This window comes from Eptesicus fuscus, chromosome 20 (assembly GCF_027574615.1).
Source record: "Eptesicus fuscus isolate TK198812 chromosome 20, DD_ASM_mEF_20220401, whole genome shotgun sequence".
In the NCBI taxonomy this organism is placed as follows: domain Eukaryota; kingdom Metazoa; phylum Chordata; class Mammalia; order Chiroptera; family Vespertilionidae; genus Eptesicus; species Eptesicus fuscus.
The window spans coordinates 37,968,891-37,991,796 of NC_072492.1; the positions used below are offsets into that span (position 1 = coordinate 37,968,891).

General features: G+C 42.7%; 1 protein-coding gene and 1 non-coding gene across 3 annotated transcripts in view; both read right to left on the reverse strand.

The window, feature by feature from the left end:
* Positions 1 to 5,974: 5,974 nt before the first annotated feature.
* HEATR6 (HEAT repeat containing 6) overlaps positions 5,975 to 22,906 on the reverse strand; it is a 28,563-nt gene continuing 11,631 nt past the window's right edge. The window contains exons 8-21 of one of the 2 annotated variants that reach the window (XM_054709190.1): positions 21,159 to 21,460; positions 20,185 to 20,362; positions 19,686 to 19,892; positions 19,214 to 19,313; positions 16,897 to 17,252; positions 15,753 to 15,875; positions 15,304 to 15,390; positions 13,034 to 13,168; positions 11,893 to 12,015; positions 11,081 to 11,205; positions 9,754 to 9,850; positions 8,249 to 8,453; positions 6,594 to 7,161; positions 5,975 to 6,206 (exon numbers count right to left, since the gene is read on the reverse strand). In XM_054709190.1, coding sequence (XP_054565165.1) covers positions 6,620 to 7,161; positions 8,249 to 8,453; positions 9,754 to 9,850; positions 11,081 to 11,205; positions 11,893 to 12,015; positions 13,034 to 13,168; positions 15,304 to 15,390; positions 15,753 to 15,875; positions 16,897 to 17,252; positions 19,214 to 19,313; positions 19,686 to 19,892; positions 20,185 to 20,362; positions 21,159 to 21,460 — 2,580 coding nt within the window. In that variant the 3' untranslated portion in view covers positions 5,975 to 6,206; positions 6,594 to 6,619. Of the gene's footprint in view, positions 7,162 to 8,248; positions 8,454 to 9,753; positions 9,851 to 11,080; positions 11,206 to 11,892; positions 12,016 to 13,033; positions 13,169 to 15,303; positions 15,391 to 15,752; positions 15,876 to 16,896; positions 17,253 to 19,213; positions 19,314 to 19,685; positions 19,893 to 20,184; positions 20,363 to 21,158; positions 21,461 to 22,906 lie in introns of both variants that reach the window. The other variant, XM_008149237.3, reaches the window with a different exon arrangement.
* Positions 17,596 to 17,699, reverse strand: LOC114234431 (U6 spliceosomal RNA). The gene has a single exon (XR_003620633.2). It is a non-coding gene; the product is annotated as a U6 spliceosomal RNA (small nuclear RNA).

A 22,906-nucleotide genomic window follows, 5' to 3' on the forward strand; every position in this document is an offset into this window, starting at 1 on the left:
TTAGGATCCATGTCTGATTCTTAATTTACCACTCCATTAGACAGGGGCTACCACTGAATCAGTGATGTCTCCAACATTTCTATGGGTGGGGTTTTGGAGGGTGAGCAATTCATTTCAGGAAAGGGTCTGAAACCAAGTGAATCACCCTTTACAATGGTATGGAAAAATGCACCAAAAGGTGGCAGGTTCAATTCCCAGTCAGGGTGCCTGCCCGGGTTGTGGGTTTGGTTCCTAGTTGGGGCTTGTGTGAGGACAGCTGGTCAGATCGATGTTTCTCTCTCACATTAATGTTTTTCTTTCTCTCTCTCCTCTCCCCCCCCCGCCCTCTCCCTTCCTCTCTTTAAAAAGAAGAAGAAGGAGAAGACACTTAAGGTGTTAAAGCCAGCATCTATATACATAAAACACTAATTGTCCATCCGACCGTCCAACCGGTAGCTATGACGCACACTGACCACCAGTGGGCAGACACTCAACACAGGAGCTGCAATGACGCACACTGGCCATTTAAAAAGAAACGGCACCGCAGACCTGGCACCCACAAACCAACACTCAGATTCCCCCAAGGGGGACACAGGCCCCGCCACCACCCTGGAGTGATACCCATCAAATTGCAGCCAATGTGCCAAAACCCCCATGGCGCAAAATGTGACCCACAGCCCAGTCCAGCCAGGAAACAGTCGCTGTGGGCACCAGGTAATGACGTCATGTAGCAACGCCTGGCTTCCTCTCCCTAGCAAATAGCCTCCTTGGAGTTTCTTCAGCCCAGGAACATGACTTGCTTTATAGCCAGGTACAAACATTTTACACTTTAACCAAATGTTTGTGAAGCGTTTTCATGTGCCTCATCCTATTTGATCCTCACAGAAGTTCTGGAGTAGGTAGATAGGAGAATCGGTAGAATCCTATTTTCTTTTCATTAGAAAGTTTAGAAACTTGACCCAACTGAAAAGAAGAAATGGTGGAACTTGAAAATGACTTCAGGTTTTGTCACTGCACAGAATGAATATAGTCAAACACTGCTACAGTTAAATATTTTACCCTTTGTTCTCCCTGCAATAATAATCTTCTTTGTGTTGATATTTACTGCTGTGTTGTTGACAATTACCTGAAAGAGAAGTTAGGGTGCTTCACTGGGCTGGAAAAGTTTAGCTAAATCAGAAAGCAGGTCTAATTAAGCAAGTTTATTCTATCTCTATATATAAAACCCTAATATGCAAATAGACCAAACAGCAGAACAACCAAACAACCGGTCACTATGATGTGCACTTTTACCATAATCTTGAGAAATAATGTGTTTGAAAAGTAAAGCATCCAACAAGTTAACACCACATCCAATAAAGAAAGGAAAATGCCTGGCAAGCAATATGAAATAGCAGCTCAAAACATACTAACTCTGCTACTAAAAACATTCACTGGTCAACTTGCCTATCAAAATTAGAACAATTTTTAGTTGCCCAAATCCAAAATATTTAGAGTTATAACACCCACTGAAGATTATCAAACCTTCATCTAGTACAAGTACTCACCTACTAGCAATCATTTATCCAACCAATCTTTGATGAGCATCTGCTACTGCTACATGCAAGACACTTTGCTATGAGATGCAGGTTATATAAGATTAATATAAGCATATATCATCTTTAATTTCATATAAAGATAGAACAAGTATATACAAGGTCGACTGAGTGTTAAGAAAAACAAAATGTCATGTAAATACATAAATAAGCAAGGTGTTGTTGTTTTTTAAACTGTGGAGCGGCTCAGTGGTTGAGCGTCGACCTATGAACCAGTAGGTTACAATTCGATTCCCAGTCAGGGCACATGCCTGGGTTGTGGGCTCAATCCCCAGTAGGAGGCATGCAGGAGGAAGGTGACCAATGATTCATTCTCATCATTGGTGTTTCTCTCTCTCTCTCTCCCTCTCTGAAATCAATAAAAACATATATATTAAAATCCTATATAATAAAGAGGTAATATGCAAATTGACCCTCACACCCTCACAAGATGGCTGCCTATGACCAGGCTGGCAGGAGGGTTAGTGAGGGATGACCAAATGACTGAGCAAGCAGGCTGCATGGGGCGACGAGGCTGGCAAGGGGGCTGTGAGGGGTGACCAGACCTGGGGGGACAGTTGGGAGCAATTAGGCTGGCAGGGGGGGCAGTGAGGGGTAACTAGGTTTGTGGGGGGGGCAATTGGAGGTGACCAGGCTGGCAGGGGGGGCAGTTAGAGGCGACCAGGCCAGTGAGGGGGGGAAGTTGGGGGTAACCTGGCCAACGGGGGGGGGCAGTTAGGGGCGACCAGGCCAGCAGGGGGGCAGTTAGGGATGATCAGGCTGGCACGCAAAGGCATTGAGGGGCAGTCAGGCTGGTGAGGGGTGTAGGGGGGTGTCAGGGGCAACCAGGTAGGCAGGCAGGCAGGCAGGTGATTGATTAGGAGCCAGCGGTCCAGGATTGTGAGAGGGATGTCCAACTGCCCTTAACCGGCAGTTGGACATCCCCCAAGGGGTCCTGGATTGGAGAGCGTGCAGGCTGGACTGAGGGACTGACCCCCCCCTCCGTGCACAAATTTTGTGCACTGGGCCTCTAGTCTATAATAATAAAAGTGTAATATGCTAATTAGACCGGACAGCCAAATGACCTTCCAGACAAAGCCGGGGCTGCGAGGGCCGAGCCCCTTGCACGAATTTTGTGCATTGGGCCTCTAGTAAATTAATACAACAAAAAAGGAAACCCAACCACAAATTGTAATTTAACTCAGCATATACACAGCTATCAATCCTAAATATTATTTGCAAGGCCTTCAAAGAGAAGTTAATGTTAGCTGAACTGCCCTGCCAAAATGCCCTGGGATAGTGTAAATCAGTCTCTATGGGTCTTTCATTCTGGGAATAAGAAGTGACTTCTTTCATTTGCTGTTAGGACAGTCTAAGTGGGGTTACACTTGGCTTATATTTAGAGTTATAACACCCACTGAAGATTATCAAACCTTCTCTAGTAAGTATAGGGCCAGGGCTACCGTAGTATCTTTTTAAAAAAACAGATGACACACCTTAGTTTTTATAGATCCTATTTTCTCAAATACAAGTACTCTTAAAACGAGATTCTTAGTTAATTCAGATTAACAAGCATATAAAGAGCCCAGCCGGTGTGGCTCAGTAGTTGAGCGTGGAGCCATGAACCAAGGATCCATGAACCAAGAGGTCACCATTGGATTCCTGGTCAGGCCACATGCCCTGGTTGCTGGCTTGATCCCCAATAGGATCAATGATTCTCTTTCATCATTTATTTTTTTCTCTCTCTCTGAAATCAATAAAAAATATATATATATTTTAAAAACATATAAAGAAAAAAAATCTTGTAGAGTATTGCTACAAGTTATGCTTTTTTTTCACAATTCAGTAACATGCAACTACCATATTAACACAAAACAGGAATTGTGTGGTTAAAAAAAAATGCACCTCAGCACCAGCCCAGAGAAACTTCTGCGAGTAAATTGGAGGGGCGTCACCACGGAGAAACTTATGACAGATCCAGGAAGGACTTTTATCCTTTGAAATTGGATAAAAAGAAAGTCATTTTCTAATAAGTCCCCCCAATACTTTTGCTGTGTGACTTGGAAGTTGGTGCAAAAGTTCATCTTCAGCAAGTGCGTCTGCAGGATCAATGCACACCTACTCCTGGGACGGGTGGCACGAACCTGAAACTTCTCAGGCAAAGCCACGGGATCAAACGGACGCCTGTGCCCACGATTTCCTACCTTTATTTTGGGTTTTACCACAAGGACTGCGAATCGGGTGAATTACCACGTTTGTTTTGGTTTTGTTTGGTTTCCTGCTTTGCTTTTTAATCAGCCATTCACCTGCAACGGTGGCGGGAGCCCAGCAGCTCCCAAGAATAGAAACAAACCGAGGACCCGGTCAGGCTGCCCTGCACCCCCCCTGACCCCGTCCTCGCCGCAGGTAAAACCCGGGGAGCGGGGAGAAGGGGGTACCTGTCTACGTCCTCAACCCCCTTTTGAGGCCGCGGGGGGCGGGCGCGGCGGCGACCTCATGGGGCGTCCCCTCAGCCCGGCAGCGGCCCACCTGACGGGCCCGGTCTGAACGTGGGCGGGGCCGCGGGCTGCTAGTGCCCGGCCCCTCACGTCGGAGCCGAGGCGGGGAGAGGGGGAAGCGGAGGGCAGAGAGGTGGCGGTGGGGGCGCCGGGGCGGGTGGAAAGGCCCCCGGGGCCGGCCGGGCGGGGCGCGGCGGTGGAGGGAGAACGCCCCCCGAATTACGGGGCCCTCAGCCGCCATCTTGTTTCTCTCTCTTTGAGTGACAGCGGCTGCAGGCCCCGAGCGCGGTCACGTGAGCTGCGCCGCCGCCGAGCCTGAGACGGAGCGAGGCCCCCGGCGGCCACTAGAGGGAGCCCTGAGGGGGTGGGAAGCCCGGGGCGCCCCCGCGTGGCCCGGCTGGACCCCAGACGCAGGTGGCGCGATCTAGAGGGGCGCTGCCTTTTGCTAAGTGCCCGGCATCCAAGGCATCGAAAGCCTCGGGGGAGCGCGGAGCCCCCGACGGAGCCGAACTCAGCAGGGCCTCCTTCCTGCCTCTCAACCGAAGATAACGACCTTGTGTGCTGGAGCTGAGGATCCCTTTCTGCACTAGAAGCAGATGCTCCTTCCCCAACATCCACTCCAATGATCTTACTCTAAAGAGGAGACATTCACCCTAGCCGGTTTGGCTCAGTGGGTAGAGTCGGCCTGTGGACTGAAAGGTCCCAGGTTCGATTCTGGTCAAGGGCATGTACCTTGGTTGCGGGCACATCCCCAGTAGGAGGTGTGCAGGAGGCAGCTGATCGATGTTTCTAACTCTCTCTCCCTCTCTGTAAAAAAAATCAATAAAATGTATTTAAAAAAAAAAAAAAGAGGAGACAGTCAAGCCTATGAACCAGGAAGTCATAGTTAGATTCCTGGTCAGGGCACTGCCTGGGTTGTGGGCTTGATCCCCAGTAGAGGGCATGCAGGAGGCAGCCAATCAATCATTCTCTCTCATCATTGATGTTTCTATCCCTCTCTCTTCCTTCCTTTCTGCAATCAATATATATTAAAAAAAAACACAACACAATAAAATATCAAAAGAACCCTAGTTGGGTGGCTCAGCTGGTTGGAGCGTCATCCCATACACCAAAAGGTTGCGGGTTTGATTCCCAGTCAGGGCACATATCTAGGTTTCGGGTTTGATACCACTTAGAGGCGAGTACAGGAGGCAACTGATGAATATTTCTACCTAACATCAATGTTTTTCTCTCTCCCTCTCTCTCGAAAAAGTCAATAAAAACATACCCTTAGGTTAGGGTTAAAAAAAGATTATAAATATAAAAGAAGTTTAGAATTTGGCATTCTTGAATTAGAATTCTGAATCAGAGCCAGACTTTTTACTGATTCTCATCAAATAAGATCTCTATATTCTCTACGTGGCTTCCTTTAACAATGCAGCTTTCCTAAGGCACCAGCCCAGGGTGTCTGAGAGGAGCTCCTGTCCCTGGTGCACACACACCATGTGCAGTGAGAAGAGTCAGCATTCCATCAGGACAGAAGCGTGTACCCAGACTTGGGGAATTTCTAGAAGTGCTTACCTTTGCTCTTTCCCTGCATACGAACACTAACATCTGTTTTCACAGACTTGGAAATCTTCACAGAAACAAAAGGCTTAAAAAGAAAAATATTAGATTTTATTCAAGATAAGCAGAATATTAGAGAGACTTATCAAATGAAACCATCCAAATATTTTACAATATTTTATCAAGAAACCCACCAGCGAAAGCCCAAAGAACCAGGAATAAGCTGTACATGACACATTTTTACTTTTATGAAAATGACAAGAAAACAAGCCTCTTCCTTCAGGAGGCATGGAGGGGGCTTCTGGGGTGGGCACTTGGGGAGTTCAGTGCAGCTTTCTATAAATGCAACTTGATAAAAACAGGAGATTATAGACACACCATTTTTCATTGGTTTATTATAAAAGGAAGACAATTCCCACAGACAAAATTTCTAAATCCTTTTGCTGTCTTTTTGTTGTTGTTGTTGTTAAACTTCTGAGACGTAACACCCTTCACAACCCCCAATCTGCTCAGCCCACACTACAACCCAACTCCTTGGCTCCTGGTTGCATGGGACAGAGGTTCCAACATCCCGGACCATGGCCAATGCAGCCTCTAAAGTGGCTGAGCCCTGTTAGAAAACATTAAAAAAATTTTTTTTTTAATTTATTGATTTTATAGAGAAAGGAAAAGAGGGAGAAGGAGAGAGGGAGGAAGGGAGGGAAGGAGAGACGGAGAAACATCGATTTGTTGTTCCACTTATTTATGCATTCATTGGTTGCTTCTTGTATGTGCCCTAATCAAGGACTGAACCTGCAACCTTGGTTTAAGGGGACGATGCTCTCACCAACCGAGCTACTTGGCCAGGGCTAGGAAAATTTAACTAGCTGCTAACTCATTCTAAATAAACAGTGGATGGATTACTTTCGCCCCAAAGATTACATCCTGAATATCTGATGCTCAAGCTCGGGTCTTCCTGTTACCACTTGACCCCTGAAAAGTATGGTAGAATATTCACCGATTCGTTCATCCTAGGAGTGCTACTTATGATCCAGATGAGTCCAAATAAACAGTCAGGATATTGTCTAAAAAGGCCATGATGGCCCTTTTGGCTGTGTCGCCAGCCAGTGCCTGGACACTGCTGATGTGCTCCAGGGCCGTTCTGACCATCTGGTCTCTTTCCTGTGGGCTGTGGGGTGCTCCAGTGTCATCTCCCTCTGCTCCTGATTTTAAAAACTGCAGGAAATAGGACTGGACCATGTCCCCATTCAGTTCAAGGGTTTCTTTGATGCAAGGCAGGTCTGAGGCACTGGCCAAGCTCAAGAGGTGAACCAGCGCCTGACAGATTTGGGTCCGTAAGCTGGCACAGTACTTGAATTCCAAGAAGTCTGTGGTGTCTTCACTCTTCTGCAAGGCAGTGACCAGTGCATTCCAGATCTGAGCGTACTGGTCAACAGACCCATAGTGTTCTCTCTTGCCCGGGATGGAAAGGGCGGTGGCAGATCTGATGCGCACTTTGAAATTCTTGCATGATGTCACAACCGATGTCAGGGCATTGTAGGCCTGGGAGGTCCACGGAGCTGTTCCTAGAAGAATCCAGTCATTAAAAGGAATGAAGATTTAGAAATAAATAGGGGGAGAGGGAAAGGGGCATGCAGAAGGAAACATATACATTAGTGCTCAAGTTGTCAGTTTATGGTTGTTTTTTTAAGAATTACTGCCACATTTTTTTGGTACTTAAAAAAAAAAAAAAGATTTTTAATTGGCTCTATCGATTTTTTCTCAGTGGTTAGAGCGTTGGCCTGGGGACTGAAGGGTCGTGAGTTTGATTCCAGTCACGAACACGTACCTGGGTTGCAGGCTTGGTCCCCGGCCCGGGTTGGGGTGCATGCGGGAGGCAACCAATGGATGTTTCTCTCTCACATCAGTGTTTCTCTTTCTGTCTCTCTCCCTCCCTTTCATTCTCTCTAAATCAATGGGGAAAATATCCTTGGGTGAGGATTAATAAAAAAACATATATATTTATACGTATATATTTTTTAATTGATTTTTGAGAGAGAGGGAAAGGAGAAGGAGAAACATCAATGGGCTGCCTTCTGCACACCCCCTACTGGGGATCAAGGCTGCAACTTGTACTTGTGCCCTAACCAGGAACTGAACAGGCAACCTTTCAGTGCATAGGATGATGCTAAAACAAGTGAGCTACACCAGCCAGGCTGTAAACATAATTTTATTTTTAAAAAAATATATTTTATTGATTTTTTACAGAGAGGAAGGGAGAGGGAGAGAGAGAGTTAGAAACATCGATGAGAGAGAAACATCAATCAGCCGCCTCCTGCACAACCCCTACTGAGGATGTGCCCGCAACCAAGGTACATGCCCTTGACCGGAATCAAACCCAGGACCCTTGAGTCTGCAGGCCGACGCTCTACCCACTGAGCCAAACCGGTTAGGGCTGTAAACATAATTTTAAATGGCAACAAAATATCCCAATGAATATATATACCATGGTTGATCTCAGACAATTCCCCTAAGCTTGGATGTTCAGTATGTTTCCATTTTTTTCTAATACTGTGATAAATAATATTGTGAAGACCATCTTTAATAACAATATAGATGGTGTGTGCAGGCCCAAGAGGCCCTCCACCAGAGAGCAGAGGAAAACTTTCTTACCTAATGGGAGAGCAGGATTTTTAAACACATTTCCCATTGCATAACAAGCATTCCATCGGACTTTCATGGCAGCCTCAATCAGAACAGTAGAGATTAAAGCCTGGATAGACTCCTCAATGATTTCAGCAAATTGGGGTTTTTCTATATGAGATGGTTGTAGAAAATGAAGCAAATTTCCAAGGGCCCGGACTGCATTACTTTTTACCTAGAATAAAACGTCAAAGCATTAGAAACCTGTTTTGCCAAAGAAATAGTATTGCAGAAAGTATAATTTCAGCTTTAAAAAACACAGGAGGCCCTAGATGTCTTGAAACAAGAGAGCGAATGAAAAACGCAGCCCGTAAAGGTGAGAGTTCTCAAAATTCTGCAAGGTCTTGCATGGCTCACACTCTGAGCCATCAGAAAGGTGAGGTTCTACAGAGGTTCCTCACCCTGACATTTTTACTGTTAGACTAGACTTCAGAGATATCCATCTCCCTCGAGTCAGAGATGACAGGGAGAGCCCCGGGGCAAGAGGACTCGACTGGTTTGCAGCAGAGCTGGGGGAGAAGCTGGGTTTCATAATCTCAGTCCATACTTTTCTACTAGAGAAAAATAGTTTTTTCTTTGTAGCATACTAGAATCATATGGGGAGCTTTCTTTTTATTTATTTATTTTTATTTATTTTTATTTTTTATTGATTTAACAGAGAGGAAGGGATAGGGATAGAGAGTTAGAAACATCGATGAGAGAGAAACATCAATCAGCTGCCTCCTGCACACCTCCTACTGGGGATGTGCCCAAAACCAAGGTACATGCCCTTGACCGGAATCGAACCTGGGCCCTTTCAGTCCGCAGGCTGATGTTCTATCCACTGAGCCAAACCAGTTAGGGTGAGCTTTCTTTTTTAAAACCAATTCCCAGACCCTAACACTAGAAATTCGGATTGAGTTAGTCTGAGGTAGGGCTTCCCAGGTTTTCAGAACCACTGTACTAAATTAAGTACTTGATATGGGCCAGGTACTGTGCTAGATGCTTTAAGATTAGATATCTCAGAGTCCAATGAGGTATAAGTAACAATTTCCATGTTAGAAATGAGGAGACTGACCTTCACAGAAGTTAAATAATGCACCAAAGGCCACCCGCCACTGAAGGGCAAGCCAGGATTTGAACCATGTCTGCCTGATCCTAAAGCCCAGGATTATGCTTTTTAAACTCATTAGAGTAACAGCGGATATTCAAAACCAAGGCTGCTCACCTTTCTGACTTGTCCATTCTACTTAAAGATTTTTTGAAAAAACTGGACTTAGATTAAAACATGGATATATCATGGGATAGCATTACAAATGGCACTGATGTTTTTTATGAGATGGGAGATAAGAAACAAACTGTACAAGTATCGAGTGGGCCACTTTATACCCTGAACACACACTTACTCTCCTTTAAACAGGGATCTATCTGATGGAATGAAGCTATAATACACTAAGTATCTACCTGACAAACACTAGATTTTGTTGTGGGTCTACCTTGTCTTTATCCTTGGAAGCTTCTATAGCTGATCGCAACATCTTCAAGAGCAGGAGGCCAGAGAACTCTTCCTGGAAACTGGGGTCTGGTGTTTCCCTGTTCCTCCCAAAGCAGGCAAAACATGTTAAAAGGTAAAACCCATTGAAATGTAGATACATTGAAATATGTTCACTTAGTATAATTATAAAAACTTTCGGAAAACAGCTTAACAAATCTGTCTAGCTTATACGGAGAACTTATAGTTTATACCTTTTGACTTCTTATGAAGTCCAAATCTGTGGCTTATACGGAGAACTTATAGTTTATACCTTTTGACCTAGAAGGTCCACATTTAGGAATGTAACCAATAGAAATAACTTAAATGGAGATTTCATGCAAAAGCCTAACACAATGTAAATGTCCAAAATAGGGAAATGGTTAAATAATCATTGTACGGTGATGACTGTGCAATAGTAAGTAATGATCTATAAAAAATCAGCAGAAGTCAGGAGAATGCTTACGTATGTTAAAGTTAAGTGACAAAAAGCAGGACACTTTAAATTTTTATATGATTGTATGAGTAACGAGTTGCCTCTGGGGAGGGAAACTAGGAGATTAAGGTAGGAGAAAGGCTTCACACTGACTATCCCTTTGAACTGTTTGATATTTTTTAACCTGTGATTATATTACTTAAAAAAAACATGCAAATGTGATGTTTAAAAAGTAGGGCAACCATTACAAAGGTTTTGTATTTCCACTTTTGTGTTTCCACATTTTCTATAATGTTGGATATATTTCTTACCAGCATATAGTATTTTTATACATATACTAGAGGCCTGGTGCATGGATTTGTGCACTGGTGGGGTCTCTCAGCCTGGCCTGTGTCCTTTCACAATCCAGAACCCCTCAGGGGATGTCGGACTGCGGGTTTCGGCCTGATCCCCACAGGCCAGGCTGAGGGACCCCACTGGTGCACAAATCCATGCACTGGGCCTCTAGTATGCATTTAAGATCTTTGGTTAATCTCTTCCCACCCTTCTCTTTCCCCTCTCCCTTTCCCCCTTTCCCTCTGAGATTCATCAGTTTGTTCTATGTTTCCATGCCTATGTGTTGAGCATCTGCCCCCTGGTGGTCAGTGTGCGTCATAGCTACCGGTTGAACGGTCCAATGGTTGCTTAGGCTTTTACATATAGAGATATTAAGCTTACTAATTTCATTACTTGAAAGAATATAAAGCAAACAAGCCAGGAAGACTGACTATATAATATGGGGAAATTGTGGCTAATTTTTTTTATAGTCGAGACTCAGCCTCAGAAGTTACCCAGGGAAACGAGCTGAGTCACCTACATGTTGACAATCAGAGTGTCTGTCAGGTTGCCCAGGGACCAGGCTGCTTTGGCCCGGACATTCAGAGACTTGTCTTGAAGTGACATCAATATTGCATTTGCTGTGTCTGCAACAAATATGACATCCTATAAGATAAACAAAACAAAATGATGTAGTTACTTTAGTTCACACTGCTACCTTGGAAATTCTCATTTTATTTTCAGATAAAGTAATAAACCTTTACCACAAATTTCTACCCATTTACTGTTCTTTGTATATATTACAATGTGGACACTCATTAAAATCCCTGGGGAAGGTCTCCCACACCTGAGAAGCCTCAGCAAAAATATCTTATTCCCTGGCCTGTGAGAGTTGCCTATGAATTCTGTGCCTGGATAGATTTCCACCTTGAGAAATGATGTTGACAATACATTTCCAAAACACATCCTATTCACTTAGTGAGATGTCACAAGTAAGAGAAATTTATTTCCTTCTTAGTAAAAACTCCATCAGCCTTCTAAATTATTACTATCACATGGTAATGCCTCATCTCATTTTATTATTTTTTTTATTTTTAAAATATTTTTATTTTTTATTTTTTTTCATCTCATTTGTTTTTCAATTATTCATTAGACATTTACTGGGCATCTAGGGTCCTGGGCAGTGTGCTAAGTAATTAAAAATAAATGAACTATAGGTATTACCAGATTTTAGCAGCGATTAAGGAAACCAGATTACAAAGCAGTTTAATCTCCTTTACTGTCCAACTTAAGAGCTCTCCATCCACCCACAAAAAAGGACTGATATGGACCATAACAGAGGCTCACTCTGACCTGTCTGAGACAGGGAAACAGCACGTAGACTCCGAGGGCCCGCGCGGCTGCAGCTTTCACTAAACGGTTCTTGCTGTCGTTCAGCCCAAGCAGCACTGTGATGCACAGGATCTGCCAGTCACTCTGCCGTGAGAAAGGTTGGCAAAGGAAAAGCGAGAATGAAATAACCATGAGTGGGTCTTCGACAAGTGACCGAGATATGTCGTGTCTATGTTTGAGTTTACATTCAGGAGTTAAACACAACTGAGACCTTGAGGCTACCTTGGTAGAGAGCAAGGGTTCACTTCAGATCCAGTTATTATCTGAGCACCGACTGGGTGCTGGGCACACACAGCATCTGTGCTCATTTAACCTTTACAACTGTGTGAATTAGGTCATTTTATTCTCCTACTTCATTAAAGCTGCCTTCTTTATCAAGCGAATTTAGCCCTAGCTAGTTTGGCTCAGTGGACAGAGCGTTGGCCTGTGGACTTAAGGGTCCTGAGTTCGATTCCGGTCAAGGGCACATGTATGGGTTGTGGACTCGATCCCCAGTGAGGTGCATGCAGGAGGCAGCCGATCAATGATTCTCTCTCATCATTGATGTTTCTCTCTCTCCCTCTCCCTTCCTCTCTGAAATCAATAAAAAAAATATATTTTTTAAAAAGCTAATTTATATAAGTGAAAACATATGAAAATGCCATTGAGAACTAAAGGAAAGGAGTGGGTTGGATGCCATATGGGTAGGGCACCAGCTAAGTATTTTCACATACTTCTTGTTATTACTCACATAATTCCCATTTTAGGTATAGCTGATAAAGGCAGTTTTAGAGAAGTTAAGATAATAAAAAAGCCAGAAAATGGAAGAGCGAGAATTTAAACCCAGGCCTTTCTAACTTTTGGATTTTAAATGGTTCTGAAATCTCTGCCTGGAAGCCTCTACCAACACGACTTCTACCCCTGCCTTCTAAGCACGGAGAGGAAAAGCTTTCCCCAGACATTAAGGTTTTACGTTTTCCAATTGCCCTCGCCCCACACTCAAGTAGAATAAGCACGTTCCCTCAGAGATAATGTGGAAAACTGCTTCAAAATGAGAAAGAATCCAAATCAAACTGGAGCTGTGATGGCACCATTAAGGATGAGAACCCACTCCTGACGTTACCCGCAGACTGCTGAAGGCTTCTGGCAGGATGGAAGACAGGGCATCGCAGGCGCTCGCCTGCAGAGTCGGGTGCTCTGCATTCTGCAAGGCTCTGGGTAAAGGGCCGCTCAGCATCATAGTCCAGAAGAGCACCACCTGGAACAGGGCACAGTCAGAACCGCAGCCCAAGCGCAACAGTGGGACCAGCTCGCCACCAAGACCACCACCAGTGACCTTAGTACTGAAACGTTTTTCCTTCCCATGGTAGCTGGATATAAATGCTTTCATTAGAACTTTGAAAAACAACAAATTGAATCCTTCAACTTTAATAACTAGGAAACTACAGTTTGCTAGGGTTAAGCAGCAGAGAGATAATAATGAGGAGGAGGGTGAAGATGACGGTGACAGTAACAACAGTAGCAGTACCAGCTAGTGTTCTTCAGAGAGTTTATGATGTGCCAGGCAGTGTTCTAAGTGCTTTACATATATCAGCTCATTTTAACCCTCAGCACAACTAAATGGAGTGTATGTCATTATCTCCATATTCGCACAAGGAAACTTAGGCACAAAGAATAATGTACCTTGCTAGTGGGCAGCAGAGCTGGACTAAAATCCAGATCACTGACACCCAGGTAGAGCTCTTTCAACCAGATTCCTCAGGGGCATGGAGATCAGGGTCCCAGAGTGGCCTTTGGGCCGTGAGCCAGAGGTAGAGCTGGGGTTGAGTCCTTCAGCCATGGCTTCCTGTCTCTGCAACCTTGGGCAAGTCACTAAACCTTGGGCAACTACACTCTGGTTCCTCGTCAGTAAAGCAGGGCAAAGACATCTACCTGGCAGAGTTTGTGTGGTAAGAAAATGATACTGTGGCTCTAGCCGGTTTGGCTCAGTGGATAGAGCATCGGCCTGTGGACTAAAGGGTCCCAGGTTCGATTCTGGTCAAGGGCACATGCCCGGGTTGCGAGCTCGATCCCCAGAGGGCGCGTGCAGGAGGCAGCCCACCAATGAGTCTCTCTCATCATTGATGTTTCTATCTCTCTCCCTCTCCCTTCCTCTCTGAAATCAATAAAAATATATTTTTTTTACAAAGAAAGAAAAGGCCCTAACTGGTTTGGCTCAGTGGATAGAGCATCAGCCTGCGGACTGAAGGGTCCAGGTTTGATTCCGGTCAAGGGCATGTACCTTGGTTGCGGGCACATCCCCAGTGGAGGGGTGTGCAGGAGGCAGCTAATAGATGTTTCTCTCTCATCGATGTTTCTAACTCTCTATCCCTCTCCCTTCCTCTCTGTAAAAAATCAATAAAATACATTTTTTTTTAAAAAGAAAGAAAAATATGATAGTGTGCATAGTGCTTGGTGCATGGTGGACTCTGAAATTGAGCAGTAGGCTCTGTTTAAGCATTTTGTAGAATCATCTAATTTCAAAGTCCCTCAAGGTAGGCATCTGAAGAGTTCCTTTCCAATTTCCTTCCCATGCTTTATAAAAACCCTGGCTTTCACTTTGCACATCTGTCTGCAAATGGTGACAATTCAGCTTTAGTAGCAGACTACGGAAGGGACTAGGGCTAGATATTCTCAATTCCCTGCAAGGATGATGGAAACTGTGAAGGAAAAAGGATAAACGGGATGAGGAGGGCAGAGGGAGAAAACTGTTGCATTGCTTTTGCTTTTGGCACTAAGTAAGAGCCTCTTTTTTTGTGAGGTCACATGTTCCTTCTCCAAAGAAGAACTGGCACAATGTGGGGGCAACAGACACAACCTAAGATCTCAAGAATTTAATTGGAGTCAGGAAGGGGACTGCGGCAGGGAGGGATTAGCATTCACTGAGCACCACTAATTGTCAGCATCTTTACCTTTCATTCAATCTTCCAACAGCCCTATGAGTTAAGGATTTTTGTTCCTCTTTAAAATGAAGAAACTATATTCACAAGCACATAATTAGGTGGTGCTCCCTAGATTTGATCTCTTGCCTTCTGAGTCTAAATTCTAGGCTCTCCTCACCATTCTAGTCTGCCTCTTGGGCAGGCTGAGTAACCAAACTAGATTTTGTGCAAAAGAAATAACTGGTTTTTGCATAGCTAATAATTGGTTACACATAATCTTACCACATCCTGGACTGCAAGTAAACTGAAATGCAAATAAAACCCATTTATCCTAGTATCTCATTATCCAAGATAATAAGCCATAAGTTTCGACATCAGAAGAAACATCCACTCCACTTTATAAATTGAACCTAAAAAATGAGCTGACTGAAGCACTAAGAAAAGAGGAACCTAGGAATTGACATCTACTTACCAAGGTGACGGGCACTCTCTGTTCAGGTGCTAGGGTAGAATCTGGTTTGTATTGCTGTATTAAGCCTGTACCCAGTTCTTCCAGCAGCTATGAAGATAAAAGGAATAGGTTATCAAAGCAAAGTATTAGAACTGTGGAGGTAAAAGACTACTTCCATGTGAAGATTACCTCAAATCAAGGGGAAAAATAATTTCCAACTGATTTTCTTTCTTTTCTATGTAACTTCTATGTCAGAGGCATTCTTTCCAAAGCAAAATCACCAACTATATACTGTACTGCTAATTTCTTCCCAAATCAATTCTTTGGGTTTATACAGTGAGCTGAAAATAGAGGAATGTATGACTTTCCTACCAGAAACCTCTTGAAGAAACCTCTGATGAACATGCAACAGAAGAAAGAATATAAAAGGAAAAATAGAAGAAGAACATGTGGCTTTTAATGAAAATCACCTTTGCTCCATGAAGCTGAATAGAAGGATCTGCTTCCCCCATGCACTTGCAAATCACCTCTCCAAGCTCCATCAAGTAGCCCTGAGCCACTGAAAAGTAGCCCTTTGCCAGATGAGCCAACACCTGCAAAGAGAACAGAGCATGAACTCCAAGCCCTGAATGCAGGGCTGCAATACCCAGAAAAGGATTTCAATATTTCAGAAACCACTCACACTTAACCAAGTGTTGAAATATGATGTTGAATGAAATGCAAAACAACCATAATCTTTATTTTATGGCTAAAATCAATGAACTTCATCATATAATTTTATAGTGCTTTATAATTTACAAAATATGTTTCATTAAGGTTATCAATATTATTGCATTTAAGTAAGCCTGGGTATAATTTTTTGAGGTAGGTCTTAATTTAACATTTCAGCTGAAGAAACTAAGGCTAAAAAAGTTAAAGGTTAAAGAGATTAATGAACATGTTTAATATTAAGCAGATAAAGATCCCAGGACTAAACCTGTCTTAGATCATATTTGAGTACAGAAAAAGCAAATACTTTAATCTAGAATTGTTTTCTTCCTTTGAGGGAGCAATTATATTTTGTTGTCTCTAAGCAGATAGAAGATCAAAGATTAACTACACAGCCAGTTTGGCTCAGTGGATAGAGTGTCAGCCTGTGGACTGAAGGGTCCCAGGTTAGGTTCCGGTCAAAGGCACATGCCCGGGTTGTGGGCTTGATCCCCAGTAGGGGGTGTGTAGGAGGCAGCCCATCAATGATTCTCTCTCATCATGATGTTTCTATCTCTCCCTCTCCCTTCCTCTTTGAAATCAATAAAAATATACTTTAAAAAAAGATTAACTACATAATTTCTTTCAGAATTACTATATAATTATTATATCTATCTGTCATATAATACCTGAGGTGACTAAAATGGCTTGCAATGAAAATGAATGAACCTGACATTTTACAACCAAAGCCACCAACAACCATAACAAACAAACAATAAACAAGGCACTCACATCTACAATACAACTCCCACTGACACCGCTGACATGCGGCTCAGCTTTACATATTTTCACTCGCTCCTCACCCACACCCTAGGAAGGAAGAATAACTAACTTCCGTTTCCGAGACAAGGAAATGACACCTCCTACCTGTAAGGCCTCCAGTCGCATGGGGGACGGCATATAGGTGCTTCCTGCTGCACAGCCAGCATCGCTACCTGAACAGGAGTCCTCCTTGGGCAGCACAACAGTGGAAATGCAAAGTCGAATGAGCCAGCAGGGCTCTGAAGACCCCGCTGGTGAGCTAACTGATGCTTCTTCCAGAAAGGGTCCTGAGGGGGCTTTCTTCCACCAATCAGGGGGGCTGAGGTGAGGAGTTGCTGAATCGCTATTGCTGAGTCCAGAAGAACAGGGCTGTTGGAGAAGTAGCTGAACTTCAGGTAAAGGTGCGTGAGTGGATACTATGGCTCCCAAGAGTGTAAGACTAGACACACGAACATTAACATCTGTCAAAGGGAACAGTAAGAATCTATCACCATGGGAACAGCTGTTAGAAGCACCATAGTTATCCCTGCAAGCAACTAAGAATTATGGCCTCCTTGTTTAATCTGAATCTAATTAAACCAGACCTATTTACTAGCTTATAGGAAATACAGGGGACAGAAATATACGTTAACACTATGAAGAAACTATCAAATAAACTGAGAATGCGAGATATTCTATAGGGCAATTGGCTTGGACTTTTCCTAAACTCAGTATCATGAAAGAAAAATAAAGGTTGAGAGCTATTCTAGATTTAAAAAGGCTAAAGTGACATGAAAACTAAATGCAATACATAAACCTTGAATGACATAGGTGGTTTTTTTTAGAAATTTGCGTGTCATCCTTGCTCAGGGGCCATGGTCATCTCTGTATCGTTCCAACTGTAGTACATGTGCTGCCGAAGCGAGCACAAAGCTGTTTTTTTTTTTTTTTAAAGCTATAAAAGACTTTTGGGGACACATGGGGAAATTTAAATGTGGACAAGATAGTAGATAATATTAAGTAATCATTAATTTCTTAGGTGCAAAATTGGTTTTGTGTTTTTTACGTTATCTTTATTCTTAAGATATGCATGCTGAGGTATTTAGGGAAAAATATCATATCTATAATTTACTTTCAAATGGTTCAAGGAAAAAAGTCAATATAAATATATACACACAAATACACATATATACACACATATTTACACACACACACAAACACGTAGAAAGGGACACAGAAAGCAAATATGACAAAAATTAACAATTGTTAAATCTAGGTAGAGATATAGATGTACAGCAACAGAACGTACTATTCTTTTAAATTTGAAAATTTTTGTGGATTTGAAAATTTTAATAATAAAAAGTTGATGGAGGATAGAGTCAGACACTTGAAAGGGACCTCTGAGACATGGTCCGCTCCCCTCAGTTTACAGATGTAGTGGAACAAGCAGAGGACTGAGCCACAAGACCTGGGTTGTTTTAATCTTACTTCTGTCACTAATGTGATGAGACACCTTAAGGCAAGATTTATCTTTTGGGGTCCCATTTTACACACTGGTAAAAGGAGTGAATGGACTCAGTTTACACGTCACTATTTCAGTTAAGCCTTCTAAGTCTTACGAGATAGGTATAATGCTTCCTGTTAGGAGGAAATTAGAGTTCAGAGAGGGCAGAAGTGGAAGTCCGACTGACTCCAGATCCAGGACCCCTCCCACGATGTCACTCACACAAAAAGTCCACACCTCCATCAAGTTCTGTAATTTTGAATAAAAAACTCAACTTTTCAGAATGTGGTCAGATCATAAAGCTTGCAAACAAAAGAAAAACATATGTTTTAAAGGCAAGTGTTTACAGTACATATACAGGGGTTGGCAAAAGTAGATTTACAGTTGTTCATATGGAAAATACTACAATAATTAATTAATAAATAATACAAGAAGATGTTTCACGTACTCACAACTGTGACCCTACTTTTGCCTACCCCTGCATATTATGTGTGGAAGAAGTCAGGAAATACCAAGAAATAAGACTGTAGTTAGTGGGGATTTGAGGTTCTGAAATTTTAACTGATCATCAGAGGAAATAAAGTTAAAGAAGTTAGGTTTTATATTCCAGTTTTTCTTTTTAAAAAGATGATGTCTGTCTATTTGACTGTCCATCCATCGGGAGGGGATCCCTTGCACTTGGCTCAATCTAAAGGGATCCCCTGATTACTGCACTGAAGTAGCAAAGAGGCATTCAACTTTACAATCAATTTTCCAGCTCACTTCCATCAGTGGTATTTCAGAGGTCAAAAGTGGAGTTCTAGCAATTGGATTCTCCTGAAAACTTGGGGAGAGTAAGTGGAGATATCTTAGAGCTATACAATTACTGTGAATATTTTTAAACTAATAATGTAGATTTGACTGACATAAAGAAGCAAATAATTTTAAACTACCACCCACCTTTGTGGCGGACATAAGGCTTTATTTGGTTCCAGACTTTGGTCAGCAGGCTGAGCTTCAGACGGTTATAAGGCGAATTTGATACTAAATTTGCAAGGCACTGCAAAGCACAAGAATAGCTGCTCAACAGACCTGATTGAGCCATAACATAAAAACAAAATTTTACAGCATTTAATTTAAAAAGAAGTCTTTACATTTATTTGAAAATCACTCATTTTCTTTTCTGTCTTTGGGGGTGGGGGGGTGGGAGGAAGATAGCACTTGTTTTCTCATTGGTACAACTTAAAACTAAAAATAAAGGAGTTTTTTTTTTTTTAGTAAATCATTAATTTGGACATACAGGGGTGGTAGGTAAGATCAAACAAGTAGGTACAAATAGGATATCTTCAAATAAAATGACCCCTTAGTCAAGTTACTTTTCAGCACTGCAAAACATTATACAAAATTGAAAGAGATAACTTGGCACATTTACCTTAATGATCTGAGTAAGGGTCTGTGAGGATGACTCAGCCACCAACGCTAACAAAAGACATCTGTGCAACTCTCTGATGCTGGAAGCGATCATGACAGAGAAGGGAGTAAAAGCCCTTCTGTGGTCACTGGTATCTTCAGCAACAGAAAGAAACTGCTTCGAGCCTTCCAAGATGGCAGACAAAGCTTGCAGAGCGCAGGCACGCGTCTGAAATTTCAGGATGATTCACATCAGTTAGTTAAAAATCAGGAGTCAGATCCCCTTCTTCCTATATACATTTTTCATTTTCAAAATGTTTAGGATAATTTTAATTGGAATAAAGGCAATGGGGTTATCTACCACGTCCTAAAAGTAGCCATGAGCTAGGCCCTTGCACCCCACACCTGGGTTGGTGTTAGTAAGAGCTGTGCTCATGTAAGACTGGACAGGGCAGAGGAAACAACAAAGACTTGTCAAGTTTTTCTTCCCAGCACAACACCGAGAGTCTAAATGCTCTTACCTTTGGGGAAGGATCTTTCAATGTCAGAGTCATCAAGGACACAGACTGTGGGCTTCCAAGCTCAGGTGTATCGGAAACAAAGGCGGACCAGTAGCCATAAAGAACTTTTTTTTCTATTGATTTTATAGTAGAAAGAAAACAAGCTAATGCTCCTTGGCGAACTTTGGCTTGGTAAGACCTTTAGTAACCAAGAGAAGAAAGGAAAAAAGTCTTTTAATATTCTTAAAAGTATAAGCATGAAATAAAATTTATTTCAGCCAACTCAAATGATACATTGAGAAATTCAACATTCTAAGTCCTAAAGATGCTAATATTAAAAAGTATTTTTCAAAATACAATGAAAACCTGTTAAAGCAATTTGTTTATATAATGTATTAATAAAATTGACAATTAAAAAACACACAACTAGATAGAGAATAAAAGGGCAGCATTTTGATGTTAGGAAACTGCAGAGCATCCATTCATCCAACAAACATGTCCTGAGTATCCTCATGGATGTGCCAGACATTGTGCTGATGCTGGCAGACATAAACCAGCCCCCTGCCACTGACCGGCTTATTAATGGCAGAGACAGAGTTGAAGAGATAACTACAACACATTATGTTGACACTAAGGTACAGATAAGTGAAAAGGTCACACAGCAGAGGTACCTAAGCCAGAATGGGGGCAGGGAAGCTCAGAAAAGGCTTCTCAGAGGACATGACTGCTGAGTAATGGTTAACAAGACAAAAAGACAAAAAGTAAAAAAAACCAAAAAACAAAAAACAAAAAAAACAGTGAAAGAAAGAATGTTCCAGGCAGAGAAACCTCATGCAAAAGGCAAATCAAGAGAATGGGCAAAATGCAGGGAAATGCAAAGTCCCACATAAATTAGAATATTTAAGTTGAATCACATGCAGCAGTCAGTGTTTTAAGCAAAGTTATAAAAACTTACATGCAATTTAGAATATAAAAATATAACAAAATACTACTACCTCATTTTACTCTGCATGCCTCCTTCAGCATCAGAATAGTCTGACTCACTACTGCTGATCCTTTTCCAACTGGAAGAACTGAAGGGTGAGGAGACTCGATCTTTTCCTGCAGCTCCACTTCCATCTAATCGCAAATTCTGGACAGCCAAGGAGGAGGGAGACTGGGTGTTCCCTTCATGCAAGTTCGCTCTGCCCAAGCCAGTAACTGGGGCTGCTTCTCTTTCACCACTGGACTCATCCTCCTCTTCTTCCTCTTCTTGCTGGATTTTCTTTGGTTTTATTTTTGATTTTTTCTTTCTATTCTGATGATAAGAGCAAAGAAAACACACACACACATATACATATACATATACATATACATATACATATACATATACATATTATAGTGATTTCAAAACAGCTTCTAACTGAGTCACTGGTCCTTTCTCATTTATTAATTACCAAATATGTCCCCAACACATAGTTGAAAGAAGTAAAAAAAGTGACACTTAACACCCCATGTGTCAGTCACTATGCTAAGTGCTTACACATACCCTATCTACACTAATAAAAGAAAAAGATGCAAATTGACCGTACCTTTGCCACGCCCACCAGACAATCAGGAGTGAGTATGCAAACTAACCCAACAAAGATGATGGGTTAACCTGCATACGCAGGCACCATGTGTGGGGGGGGGCAGGGCGGGACACTTGCGTCCTTGCATGGCGATGATGCAAGCATTCCACACCGCCCCAGCCACTCCAGGCCTCTGGGCAGCGTGGGAAGGCAGAAAGGCGGCTCTGGGCCAGAGCGAAGGCGGTGCCGGCAGCCAGGGGAAGGAAGGCCCATTCTTGCATGAATCTTCGTGCACCAGGCCTCTAGTGGGATTATAAGAAGCAACGTATGAAAAATGTGGGACAGCAAAACTTGTGGCCTGGGTTACCAGGTATATTCCACCTCTGTGATCCTGGGCAAATCATTTCGCCTCTGTGAGCCTGACCTTCATCACGGAAGTCTAAGCCTAACAGCACCGACCTTGCACAGTTGTTGTGAAAGCATTCAGCCTTCTCAACTGGCGTTCTGCAAGAGAATCGAGTTCTATAGAAAATGACGAGTGACTATTTTCTCAGTTCTCCCAAACAAGACACATCGTTAATACCACTCTAGATGTATAGGAGAGACATTAACCCATTAGGTACAATGCATGTTTTAGAGCATTAGGGCTTTGTAGGTGTAGATATTAAGTAAAAGCCAGTTACTTTTCTCCTACTGCTTTTTGACATCCAAAAATCTTTGGAATCCGTGCTCCTCTGCATTCTCAAAATCCATGCCCTTGGGGAAGAAGGTCCTCATCACTCCTATCTTAGATTATTAATGTGGCTCCAGACTCATAACCTTTTACTTGCTACCCGTTATTTTTCTAAAATGCAAATCTTATCTCACTCTGCTCTATAAGATTCTTTGAATCTCTACCCACTATATGATAAAAGTCCAAATTCCTTAGCATACTATACAATATTCTTTTTTTTAAAATATATTTTTATTGATTTTTTACAGAGAGGAAGGGAGAGGGATAGAGAGTTAGAAACATCGATGAGAGAGAAACATCGACCAGCTGCCTCCTGCACACCCCCTACCGGGGATGTGCCCGCAACCAATGTACAATGTACATGCCCCTGACCGGAATCGAACCCAGGACCCCTGAGTCCACAGACCGACGCTCTATCCACTGAGCCAAACCGGTTTCGGCTATACAAGATTCTTATGAT